This window comes from Psammomys obesus, unplaced genomic scaffold (genome assembly GCF_907164565.1).
Source record: "Psammomys obesus unplaced genomic scaffold, mPsaObe1.curated_primary_1811, whole genome shotgun sequence".
Taxonomy (NCBI): Eukaryota; Metazoa; Chordata; class Mammalia; order Rodentia; family Muridae; genus Psammomys; species Psammomys obesus.
The window spans coordinates 18,791,103-18,804,941 of NW_026585644.1; the positions used below are offsets into that span (position 1 = coordinate 18,791,103).

The following is a 13,839-nucleotide window of genomic DNA, read 5'->3' on the forward strand; positions in this document are numbered from 1 at the left end:
GGACGTGCAGTAAGAAAACGAAGTCTGCTTCTGCTCCCTCTCAGCCCTCAGGAGGACATGATGCAAGCAAGGGCCACGGTGGAGAAACACATGACAGGGGACAGAGAGAAAGCAGAGGCTGCATTTTGAACAGACTTATTGCTATCCAGGTGAGGACACTGAGCTGATAGTGGGGACAGGAAGCTGGAGATGAGGGAGAGGGCTGAGTAGGAATGTGCAGCTGGTGGCCTTATGCCTCTGGACCACGTGGACGCACCTAGGGAGAGCTGAGAAATTCACATCTAAGTTCTGGGGTACAGTAACAGATGAGACAGACAGGAGAGGGGCAGAGGGTTGTGGGAGGAGGCCGAGACCAAGACGAGCAGAAGAACATGGTGTCCAGGAATCCAGCGAGGGGCACTGCAGGACTGGTGATGCCTGCATCAACTGTGGTTGATCACCATGCCAACAAGGCTGACGACGAAGGGCAACCAAGAAAGAAAGGAAATCCATGACCGCAGGGAGCAGAGGAGAAAAGAGAGCGGAAACGTGGGATGCGGAGCTACTGCAGAGAAGTGCTGGGGGGGGGGGGCTAGTCGCGACTGTGCGACAATGGTATCCTCTTCCTGAGACGCTGATAATGACCCTACAAAGAGGAAGAAAAAAATGAACCTGACTGAGGTCGGAGGTGAGACGCCAGCAGCCCTACCCTGAATTATGGGCACTTAAAACCCAGAAGTAGAAAAGGAAGGGTTCTGTTACAGCTTCGGGGAGCTTGGTGGTTTCAGGATTATAGAATGACAGAGGGTGAGGAACCTGGGCCCAGCTGCCCTCGGCAGTGACTCCCAGCAGGCGGCCTCATGCAGCTCTTCTCAGCATCTTATTTGCCCGCTATGCTGACTGACACCCTGGTCTATAGATCACCCGGGCTGTCCTGGGGGTCAGGGTGTGATCCACCCAGTCAAGCAGCACACAGCAACCTACGTGCTGTAGGCGTGGGAAAGGGGGAGGTACCCTAATGAACAATTTTCCGTTACTGAGGAAAAGAGATAAGACATTTCAGCTTTCAGTCATGAGTAGGGGTGGTGGGGCTGGAATTCTGGAGAAAGGAGGATATAAAATCTTTTCAGAGAGATAGAATTAAGGAAATGTAGTTGCCTTGTTATTGACACAAAGGACCATGATTTTTTTTTTTTAAGATTTAATTTTATTTCCCATGTATGAGTGTTTTACCCACACGTATGTGTGTACCATCTGTGTGCCTGGTGCCCAAATAAGTCAGAAGAGGGTGTTATATCCCCTGGAGCTGGAGTTAAAGTTGGTGTCAAGCCACCATGTGGGTGCTGGGGACCAACCTTATTCTCAGCAAAAACAGCTAAGCCATTGCTCTAGCGCCAAAAACCATGATTAAAAGAGAGAGAGAGAGAGAGAAAGATGAATACAGCCAGCAAGAGTTAGTGTCTTTCCACTCAGCTTCCTTCCGCTCTTCAGACAGGTAGAGAGAATTGGGGTTAGCTGGGACTGGCCATCTGCCAGGTGGTTTGCTTGGGAGGGAAAAAGAATCAAAGCCGATGTCTGTAAATGTCAGTGTCTGGGGTAGTCCAAGGACAGCGAAAAGTCAAGAACCAATCAGACTGTGTGGTGGTTTGAGTAGGCATGGCCCCCACAGACTCATGTGTGTTTGAATGTTTGGCCCTAATACTGCCCTATAGTGGCACTTTTAAGAGTGTGGCCTTGTTGAAGAAAGTGTGTCACTGTGGAGGTGGGCTTTAGGGTCTCCTATACTCAAGCTATGCCTGGTCTGGCACGGTCTCCTGCGGCTGCCTGTGGATCAAGATTAGATCTCAGCTCCTTCCCCAGCACCATGTCTGCCCGCACTCTGCCATGCTTCCCACCAAGATGATAATGGAGTGAACCTCTGAAACCGTAAGCCAGCCCCAATTAAATGTTTTCCTTTGTAAGAGCTGCCATGGTCATGGTGTCTTTTCAGAGCAAGGAAACCCTAACTCCGACAGACTGCTTGTCAAATAGTTTATCCAACGGCTGTGAGCTGCTCTGTGGAGACTGGCCATAGAGAGGAGGGGGAGCCCCAGAGAGGATGTGCAGAGGTGTCCTTGCAGTCAAAAAGGTCAGCAGTGGTGCACATCTGGGTACTGTCTCATTCTTCTAGCAGCCGTGCCTTCACTAATTTTGTATTTAGAAACAATTACTCCAAAGGAACTGTTTTCTTTAAGGAAAGGTGCTACGTCAATACGCCGGCCGAACCCTGCTATCCAGTCACTGCCTGCCTGTGAGCAGCAGCTGCTGTTAGGAGCAGCCATCACTACAACTGTGGGCAAGCCGTCCATCTTTGAGAGTCCCACAGAGGAAAACCTGGCGGACCTCTCCTGTTTCATGGGAGGCAGGCACGGTGCAGAGCCACAGGCATGGACTTGTGGGAGCCGCAGAGAGAAATTGCTGGCCTGTGCAGGGCGCAGAAAGTTGGTCTCCATGACCCAGGGAAGTGCCACAGGCCCTGGGAGATCTAAGGACACATACCTCACAGCCAGTTCCCTCTGCGACGGAGTCAGTTCTTCATCCTTTCGGAACAGCCCTGGGAATCAGAAAGAGGCACTTTTGTGAGTTATGTTCCCTCTCAAGGATGGCCCTTGCCTCATTTGAAATTCGTGCCATCATCCACGTTTGGGCCCAGTGATTGTCTCTTTCTTTCCCATGTCAACACAAATCCAGTCATAAACTGGATCACCAAGTGGTCCAACCTGCCTTGCCCTGTGTATGCTAAGTATTACAAATGGGGAGATGAAATTATTCGTCTGTAGGAAATTATCACTAATTAGAAAAATACCCAAAATTAATCCATTTTTAACTTACAAACTTGCTGTCCTTAACACAAAGAGCTATGGCTTTTCAAAAAGAGACATCAGAACTCCGTAAAGATTTCAATGACTAAACTTTAGCGCCATGGACTAGACATTCAACACAGCGGTGGTGCTCTGGTTTTCATGCAATGCCAGTGATTAAAGATGGAACCATATGTGTCATCTTTACCCATCTAGTTTGTCTGTTGTCTCAACCAGGAGGCTATCGCTACAGCAATACTAGATCCATGCTTCAAAAATAAATGAATGAATGAATAAATACTAGATTCAATTTAAAGACCAAAAGGAAAGTAAATTAAGCAAATACACTTAGAAACATTTGTAGGAAATAAAACCCAAAGACATATTTCAAGCCATTACAAGACACTGAGATACAGACAAAAACTAGGGAAAAGGAAAACAATGAAAGAAATACAGACAACCAATTAACATACACATTGTTAACATCCTGATTAATTATGAAAACATAATTAGTTAAGAAATGTCTGGGAGGCCAAAGCAGAATGATGTCAAGTTCAAGGTCAGCCTCAACTACAACAACAAAAACCAAAAGCACCAAAAATGTTAAAAGAACAAGCTGACATTTTTACATAGGACACAGAACTTTAAGAGGCTCTTACTTACATGGCATGATCTCAGTTATGTAACAGACACACATTTGAATGAATGACACATGTACATAAGACAAAGATACAAGAATTACAACTTCCTTAAAACACTCTGAACGAATGTGAAGGACCATGTCATACTCCTGTAAGCTGGTAGAACAAAGACCCGAAAAACATTTCTCTCCTCTGGTCCTAGACCGTGCCCTGACCGCCACCCCGTGCCTTCAGTCTAAGGAAATAATCAAGGGTGTCATCTGAAATTATGACCAGGACCATCACAACCTCATGCATAATGGCAAAAAGAAAAATAAATCACCTATATGTTCAATATTTAGGGAAGGGAAGATAATTGCTTATCTATTTTGACAACAATGAAGAAAAAAATCAGGGTCTGGATTGGTGGGTCGGCAGTTTACAGAATTGGCTGTTCCTGCAGAGGAGCCAAGTTCAACTCCCAGCACCCACTCTTGGTGGCTCACAACATCCGTAACTCCAGTCCTAGGGGTTCTGGTACCCTCTTCTAGTCACCACAGTCACAGCACACACGTGACACAGACACAAGCAGGCAGAACACTTGTTTTATATGCATAAATAAAAGTAAATCTATTTTGAAAAATAAGAAAAAAACAAAACAAAACCCAGGTCCATGAAAAAGATGGAGGTCAAGGTGACTGAGAAGGTGCTCTGACTCTCAGGGGAACTTTGCCAGAGGTGGGATTCCTCATATTTTCCTTAGAGTTCTTTATATTTTCAAGTTTCTTTCAAGGGGCATGCACCTACTTTTGGGAACTACACAGTGGAAACAAGAGCAAACCTCAGCAATCACACCTAAGAGGGGAGCACAAGAACCTCAGAGGACTGCTGCCAACCTCCACACTCTCTGTCCTCCCCACTAGACAGGCCGGCTCCTTCCATATGAGCGAGGGCTACCTGAGAACACGAGGTTCTGTGTTCTTTTGAAAACCTTTCCCCTCCCTCCTTACTTCCTTCCTTTTACCAGCAAATGGGCAAGTTAGGAGTCATTTGTGATGCCAAGTGCTGCTACATACAAACTTTTTGTCATGTTTTATTCAGTATTTCTTTGTGTGTAGGAATGCCCAGTCATGCTTGACAGGCCAGAAGACAATGTCCAGCATCTTCTTCCACTGTTCTCCATAGCTGCTTGTTTTGTTTTGTCGTGTTTTGTTTTTTTGAGACAGGGGTCTCTCAGTGAACTTACATACAGCCCGTTATTTTGGCTAGACTGGCTACCCAGCAAAGGCCCTGGAGCCTCCTGTCTGAGCTCCATAGTCCCTGGAGTTTCGGGTATAAGTTCCCATGCCAAGCTTTAGTGGGTGCTGGTGATCTGAACTCAGATCCTCGTGCTATCTCCCCATTCCCTCCTGTGTAGCATTTCTAAGTGTCTGTTATAGTGTGGGGCTTTTGTGCCAATGTACCCTGCTATGTTGACCTGGAAGGCTATTAGCATTTCAAACTGCAAACCAACCAAGGAAAATAAATATATAGGTTAGAGGAAATTACCTTTATAGAATAATTTTGTCCACAAGCCCAGCTTTTGCCTTAGTTCAAAATTTGGGTACTCAGAAATAGAATGACAAAATAAGTGTGTGTGGGGGATTAAATTAAGATATATTTTAAGCTAGCACTACAGTTCAGTCTAAAATAAGATTATAGCCTCTTAAAATTATAGCCTCTTATCAATTTCAAGCGCCCAGTTGGGCCGATATACTTCTATGTGAAGTGAAATCAAGAAAGCTGTAGCAAAAAACCAAACCAACCAAACAAAAAAGCCCTACCCCGTCCCACATCCACTAGGCGGCGTGTCAGCCATCATAACCAAACACACTGCCACCTTGTGCCATCCCTCAGTGCTGAGACCTCAGTAACCTCCTGCACACAACTTAAAACAAGAATAGGGAAGGAAGCTGGATTCTGTAAGGGGAGCAAGATGTCTCAAAAACCACACCTAGAAGTTTCCCAAGATAAATAAAACAGCATCTGCTTCCCGAAGCTGCCATTGAACTGGCAGCTGAAAACCAGCCCCAGAGAGTCCAGACCCACTGCCCAGAGTTCACATGTTCAGTTTGGCCTGCCTACAAGTAGGATCCATTGCTGGTGCCGGGAGCTTGGCAGGCACATGATCGCTGCACCGAGACAGGTGTTCCCTAGGCTGCAACTGTCTGTGCCAACAGGATTTATTCTCAACATCTGCTTCCCCGCCAGGAATTTGCCACTTTGACACCTGCCAGGCACTGGCGTCTGCTTGACCAGCCCCTGGCCAGCACACAGGGTCCCAGCTCTGATGAACTTCCTGGCAGAGGACGCATCACAGGTGTTCCCATACTTGCTGCTGGGGATCCAGGGCTCCCCCTGCCTCCCTTGGGAGGAGACTCTAAAAAGCTTGCTCCCGGCTTCTTCTGGACTTCACTCACTACAGGCATGTCAGTCATGCACTGTTTAGAACCTTTGCTGGAGTAAAACATAGCCAGCAACACATTGCATCCTGAGACCAAGCTAGCGACGGGCATAGAGTGTCAGTACGCACAAGAGTGTTCTCTTTTGTAAGAGTCACCGAGGAAACAAGAGACCAGCTTGAAGCATCAGGTAGAGGGTAGCGGCTCTCCAAGATGGAAAGCTTCGATTTGCAGGAAGAGTCATCATGTGCAAAGCTAAAGAACCTGAGCTCTTCATACAAGGCAGGGCTAATCAAAACCTGCTTGCTAGATCTATGTCAAAGACCAGATTACAGAACAGGCTCTGTTCCATATATATTATAGCAGGGGCTTCTAGACCTATAGACAGATGACATTCCTAACCCATGATGCTCCTATATTCACCTTCTAGAGCCCGATGGGAGACCTGTCAGTGTGACACATGAATCTTAGGATATAACCTCATCTACCACATTCACAGTATGTGCTTCATGACCACAGTACCAGGGTCTCGGAACCTCTGCCCCCATCACCATTCAGAACACAAGAACTACAAGACATGTCCATGAGCCACAAAGCACAGAAAGGCCCTTCCCCCCCCCCCCCGGAGTGGGTCTGACCATGAACACGGAGTTGAAAGGCCCAAAGCAGACGCAGGAGATGTGGCGTGTGGGACCCCTCAGGCCACCCCACTCCTCACCCTGCCGCCTCTGGGAGTACTGCTCTGCTTCCTGAAGGGCAGAAAGGAGAGCTGTGGCTGAACTCGCGGGGATTAAACAAGGACCAGTGATTATGAGAAGGAAATCTGTTCCTTCTGTACACGTCTCCTAAAAAGAAGCAGGTAACTTTGCTCATCAGTAGCAAAGCGGAAGAGGAGGAAAACTCCTCCTTGCCCTGGAGTCCTGGCAAGGCTGTGCCCTGCCCATATATGGAGCCTGGACTGGGCGTGGGCACAGGACTTGGAAGTACTGCACATATGCGGGGACAGACAGACGACTCTTTGAGCAGAGTTGTTCATTCTACCTCTGAGTAACCCAAGCTAACACCCAAGGAGTCTTGACTGCTGGCACTTCCTATATCCACGTATTAAACACAGAAAACAGGAGCATATTTACACTAAAAGTCTATGAAGACATGTGTGTTTATGGATGTGAACACAAAGGGTTAGGGCAGGAGAAGTATACAGGTTTCAATTTAAATATAAGACAAAATAGGTCTTGACTTAGACCAAAGGTCTGTTATATGGGTCATATGACTATTTTGCTTTTATCACTGAACTGAATTAAAAATCAAGAGAAAACACAGGGCTTAGGGGGAAGCACATTTTCATCACCTTAAACAAAGCTAGCTGTTTCTCCATTCCTTCCTTCCCTTTCACTTTAGAGAACAGACTTAGGGTAATCTCTCAAGGCTCTTGCCTGTGATGAACAATTAACTTCCGGATTCTTACCGTCATGAATTTCGAAAGCCAAACTAGTGATCTTCTGCGTAATGATCATCATTGGGCTGTGACGAAACAAAAGTAGATATTTTAAGTAGAGAATGTTATAGCAACATGTACGACATAGGAAAAAGGCTCTACTCTGATCACATGACAATAAAAAGCTGAAGTTTCTACCATATCAAAAACTTGCAGGGGATTTTTAAGAGTTAACAACTTGGGGGGTCTTTTTGTGTTCAGGAAATATGAGAGAGAGAAATCAAGGCTTTCTTTCTCTGCAGCTTTAAACAGCAAATAAAAAGAGGACCCCATGCCTAGAAATAGCCCTCTGTGAGCCAGCCTCCTTCAACTTTTGCATCCTGAGATGTGGTCAGAAGTGCAGGGACATTGGATAAGGCCAGCTTGTGACTAAGCGCCCCCTCCAACATTCCCCTGGGCCTGCAGCCCAAGGCTGAACATCAAAGAGAACAGAAGATGCCTGAAAAAGAGGGATAAGCAGAAAATTAAAGGAGTTTGGGTGAGAAGTGTAAGAGGGGCAGAGCCAAATGGCAAGAGGGAAACAAGAAGAATGAAAGGGCAGAATGCCATCTCTATGCTGATAGCAGGGCACGATAATGCCAACCAGCCAGAACTGAGAAGCCTGGCATCTGTTAAAGAAAAGAGAATTTTTTTTTTCATATATTACAAGAAATGGCAGTATTTCTCCTACATGTTGTAAGAATTCTAACTCAACGGCTAACTTGGAGGAGAGACAAATCATCAAATAATAATACTGCACCGCATTACACCTCACCCCTCACAGCACTGGCTTACGGCTGTTCAACTTTCTGAAATGTCAGTAAAATCGGAAGATCAGAAGTTACATTTGCCAACAGGCAGAACGTGTGCTCCACATGCTGGGATTGCTAGGAATCTCACCGCGCCATCCTCGCAAAGCCTCCCAAAGAGGACCACATGGAGTTACTGTTTGGGCATCCAGGGTCAGTTGGTCTCGAGGGGTAGAGCCTCAGACTTCATGTGGTGAGATGCTGATACTGATACACTAATTCTCCATCAGCCACACTTCGCAGAGCAGAGGCCACACTGCATCACAGTGTGTGCCCAGTGGAGGAAGGGCTTGCTTTCCACACCTCACTCTGGAATCAGGTTCACAGCTCCAAGGGGCAAGGTCAGATGAGGGCTGCTCTCCAATTCCCTGTACTTAAGAGGGAAGGATTTCTCTTGGCTCCCTCAAAAGCCAGTTCTTACAGTTACCTAGGAAATCATTGCTCAGCTGGCTTTATCCCCCAGGTTGCTCTGCACACAGGCTGCCTAACGCTTCAGCCTTGCAAGGCATCCTTCATGTCCTTGAGGACTATACAAATGCCCTGAGATTTCCATCTCCTCTGGGAAAAGACTCATTGTTCTCTCACCCTGCCAGATTCTAGTCATAATGAATTACAAAATCCCATTTAGTAATAAACAGAAAATCCAATGCACATGTAATTAAAACAAACTGATAGAAAAAAATGGCTGAATTTATGTGATGGCTACACATTAACATATTCAGCCATGGCTATCATATGTAACATGTCCAAGAGATGCAGTTTGTATGTTTTGAGTGTCTGTCCTTCATGTAACTTCTATTCATGAGGAGCAAAGGATGCTGAACCTCACAGGACCACAACCTGATCTGGGAGGCTGCACAGTGCTTGGGTGCACAGCTGATGCCTAACAAAGACAGGAAGAAGGTGGGAGCAGACCCCAGTACAGATTCTGAGCACGTGCACCCCATGTGAGCTGTTCTTCCTGGAGTCACTCTGCAAGGACAGCAGCAATGGTGACCGTCTGCCCCAGGTGCTGCCTTTTGTTTTCAGCTGTGGCAATCCCCTGCCTCTGGCTCCACCTGATCCCAGGAGCACAGAGAACATGAGTCCACGGCAACAGAAGACAGGAAATCAGTACCTACCTCGGAGGAGTGTGTTGTGAATGAAGATAAGAAAGGATTGCAAGAAATTTCAGAATGGATGAATGGATTAAAGAGAGTTAAGGAAGCTGGTGAGGAACAGAAATTGACAAACTCAACACAGAGCATGAGCGCAGCTGAGAGACAGGAGGAGAGATGGGAGGGGGAGCATGGGATAGAGAGAAGACAAGAAATGTGTCAAAACCCTCACCTTCTCAGGACAGAGCCTGCTATACAGAGAAACCACCATTAGAGAAACCAGCACAACCATCAGGAGCAGGTGCAGCGTTTTCCTCAACTGCACACAATTTGTAAGTATCAGTTCTAGAACACTCAGTGTGGTCACTGAACCTTTACCAACATGTTTTAACTGTTGATTTTGTATCAAAGGGCACTCCCCATTACCTACTCCCTTCCCATGTCCACGAATATGGCATAGCCTGCCAAGCAGGGCAAAGAACCTTCTGTCTATCCTAGGGCATGCGGGGAAGCTGCCTCAGGACTCCAAGGGAGAGGTCAGGGCCTGGATGAGACCTCTCCTAATTTTCTATGTGACAACATCGCTGTCTTAGTGAGAGGCAGCTAGGAATGCAGGAAAACAGGCTGCCACTCTCAAGTAAATACATAACTGATGGAACAGTCTTTGGCTAACACAAAGACACTCCTCCAAACTAAGGAATTTCTTATCTTGTTTGTACGAGGGTTTGTCTGCATATATGTAGTACACCACATGAATGCAGTGTCTGTGAAGATGGAACGGAGATGTCAGCTCTCTGGGACTGGAGTTGCAGATGGCTGTGTGCCACCATGTTGGTGCTGGAAATCGAATCTGTGTCCTATGCAAGGCAGCAAGTGCTCTTGGGCTAAGAATCATTACTCTGTCCTCCTCACCAAGGCATTAAAAACGAAAAAACAAAACAAACAATAACAAAAAAGAAAACAAAAAAAAACCACTCTGGACTTTCTGATATAAAAAAAGATGGGAAAGTATTTTTTTTTTGTTTGTTTGTTTTTAAGTATACATTCTACAAAGAATGAGAATAGAATCATTTGGTCTTATCTAAAATTCTCTACTGTAGTTGACAGTACTAGAGAAGGGAGGTTTAAAATGAATGAATACTTTCAGCCCTGTCTCACTAGCTCTTAGAGATGGCTATTAGAGATGAACTCAAATGATGCTTGCCTATTAATGTCCCAGTAACTACAAGCACCTATTTCCTACCAGGAAATGCTACCTATCTTTTAATAGCTCAGTAACTACCAGGACAGCTTACCTAACAACAGAGACAAGCTGCTATGTTCCTACACTCAAATCCCCTTTATGAAAACAAGTGTTCTTTAGCTACAAAACCAGTAGAAACTAAACAAGTCCCACCTGGCCAACACCAAAAGCATGTGAGATGTGTGCCCAGTCAAGGCTGCAGCCTGAGTCACCCACTGATTTACTCTCTCACTTAATAAGCATCTACAGAGCACCAGGCTTTGTTCCAGGTCCAAGCTTTGACTTCACTAGAGAGCCAAGGAACAAGCCCTTCCTGTGTAGCACTACTGGAGAGAGGTGAACAGGTAGATCTACAATCTGTCAAGCGATGCCCGAGAAAACAGAGCAGAGAGAGGGCTAGGGAGCACAGATGAGAACCAAGAAGCACTCCGAAGTGGAGGTCCAGCTGCATGGTGGCCTGGGGCAAGGGCATGCCAAGAGGAAAGAAGGACAAGGCCACAGCCTGAAGACAAAAGTGTGACTGACCTTGGGAGAGCAGCAAGGAGGCCAGTGGAAGGAGGGCAGCCAGGACAGAAGGCAGTTTCTCAGGGGCCTGTGCCTTCCACCAAGAGATATGAAATCACTGGAGAATTTAGGGTCGGAGGCTGACCTGGGTTTCAGTGGAAACACTTTGACTCTGAGAAGACTGAGCAAAGACAGTAAGGTGCAGAAATGGGAACAAGGAAGCTAGTAAGTTGGACAGGAGAGACCAGGACTGGCATAGGCGGACTGCAGGGAATCCCATGCGTGATCTAAAGCCACCGCAGCTTTTATGGCCATTTGGTATATCCGAGGCAGGGTTTTAGATGTGATGCTACCAAGGTTTCTGACAAGGGTAACTAACCAGAGAGATGGGCTGCCTGGGAAGGGACAGAGGAACAAAAGATGAGAGATCCCGGAGTCCATGCTGAGTATGCTTCATGCAAGATGCTGCTTAGACAATGGGTAATGGGGAACAAGGCAGCAGGCTAGAAGTATCAAAACTCGCAAACTGGGCCAGCAAGATGGCTCAGTGGGTAAAGGTGCCTGCCACCAAGCCAAATATCTGAGATAGATCCCTAGGTCCCACATGGAAAAGGAGAGAACTGATTCCTGCAATCTGTACCCTTTTACTGTGCATGAACATGTACACACACACAAACATGTGTGTATGAACACACACATGTGTACAAATTTAACAAAACGTAATTTAAAAAATTAAACCCACAAAGCCTGACTGTCATGTACCATAGTGGAAGGGGGAACTACTTAATATTTCTCAAAGCGGTCACTGACTATAAAGTGGAGGGGACAATGACAACTGTGTGGAATAAACAAAACAGCAACATCACCAATACCTTACACAGCACCTGAGACATAGCACATTCTGCCAAAAGCTAACGCACCCTCCCAGTAATGCTGTCACACCGTCACCTACCAAACACTGAAACTGCTCTAAGCAGGGGGCACTGAGGGGACACAATCGTCAAATGCGAAGTGCTGTTTCTGAAGATGCTGCCTGCCAGGACTGAGAGATGCACAGATGCACACACAGTACTCACACACACACACACACACGTGCACGTACAGGGTTTTGCTTTTACCTTCAGTCAACCATAGTCTGAACATATAAAATGGAAAACTCCGGAAATACTCCCTTGTTTTACATTTTATGCTTCTGTCCCACCACGGTAACAAATCACTCTTTCTCCAGCCGACCCTGTGGCGTATGCTGTCACCCATTAGCCCTTCAGTAACCATTTCGGCCACCTGATCAACTGTGGCAGTACCAGAGCGCACATGCCCGAGCAGGGCTTACAGGGGCTTTGAAGTGTAAATGTACAGGCTCCACTATGCCAGAGGGAAACTTTCTGTGAACGTGCAGACTACTGTGGCTGTGTGTGTGCACAGAGAAACAATACAAACAGGATTACTACTGCCCATGGCTTACGGCATCCCCTGTGGCTTGGGCACCGCTCTCATGGAAAAGAGGAGTCACCGCAGACACATTGGGGATGAGTGATATTTGGATAAATATACAGATGACAGAAACTTCAAACAGAGAAATGAGGGGGAACTAACCTTCATCTGGGGTTCGGACAAACAGATATGGTGGATTGAATGGGTGTTCTAAGCAGAGGAGCGGTGGGGGCCGGTTTGGTGTTATTCATTCTGATGTTAATCACCTGGTCCCCAAGAGCTGGTTGTTGTCTAGATGAGCATATTCTCATTTATATCTGTCCTTGTTGTGTAAACCTTGCTCTACTTAATTTAAAGTTGATCGGTTAATTTTAAAAAATGCTGAAGTTTGAGATTTGGCAGAAAAGAAGGGGGCAGAGTTGCAGGCCTGGGGTCAGGGGGCCATGAGGTAGAGGCAGGGCGGAGGACAGAAGATGGACTAGGAGGACGCAGCCTGATGGAGCAGATCGAGCCCAGAAAGGACCACTTATTGGCAAGGAACATGAGTTGTGCAGTTGAGAGATAGCTAAATTGCTTAGAGGGTTGAAATCTGCCCAGCTCCAATGCTTTTAAGCTTGTAAAATAAATCATAGTCTCTCTGTGCCCATTATTTTGGAAGCTAGTGGGGTTAAAGAAAGCTGTTGCCTTATTAGATAAACTCTTGCAGAGGAAGGGCAAAAGAAGGCACCAAAAAAGAAGGTGCAGAGGAGCCTGGGCTAACGCCTGGCTGGAGCAGCCTGCGCAGGGTCTGCAGACCCAGAGCAGGTGGTTCTGACACGTACTACCATGCCGCCCAAGGATCCACTCAAACTCAGCGGCAGAGCTCAGGCAGAGCAGGGGGGCAGGCAACACAGCTCCAGTCTGTTTACTCCTGTGGTGACATAAACTGCACTAGCAATGGGACAAGATGCTTCCTGCAGTCAAATGTAGGTCAAGGGCTTGGAGACACTCCCACAGGAAGAACCACCAGAACTGGAAGGTGCAAAGTCTCCAGTGAGGGAATATTTCATATCACCCTATTTACACACAGTTTCTGGGCCCTGTGTGAGAAGGATTATAAAGAACAGCCAGCAGCCCTCATGACTCATTTCACAAAACATAAAAACATGTCTAAAATTAGTCTCTGGACTCAAATAAGTCTTAAGATTGAGAGGCAAAAGACAACAATGACACCTGCAGCTTTGAGGGCACCTGTCTCTGCCACTACTTGAAAGAATGGGCCCCTACAAAAGCCCCTACCAAATGCATCACACATGCTCAGTAGGCCTCATCCAAGGAGACACAGGAGACCAGCTGCCAGGCCAACGCCTGCTGAGCAGCTGGCATTATATGCCCAGCTGTAAGACACGGCCTTGA

General features: G+C 46.6%; 1 protein-coding gene across 1 annotated transcript in view; it reads right to left on the reverse strand.

Annotated features, from left to right (window-relative positions):
* Positions 1-13,839, reverse strand: part of Mboat2 (membrane bound O-acyltransferase domain containing 2) — a 117,102-nt gene that overhangs the window by 19,986 nt on the left and 83,277 nt on the right. The window contains exons 5-6 of the mRNA XM_055621930.1: positions 7,349-7,404; positions 2,518-2,572 (exon numbers count right to left, since the gene is read on the reverse strand). Coding sequence (XP_055477905.1) covers positions 2,518-2,572; positions 7,349-7,404 — 111 coding nt within the window. The remainder of the gene's footprint in view (positions 1-2,517; positions 2,573-7,348; positions 7,405-13,839) is intronic.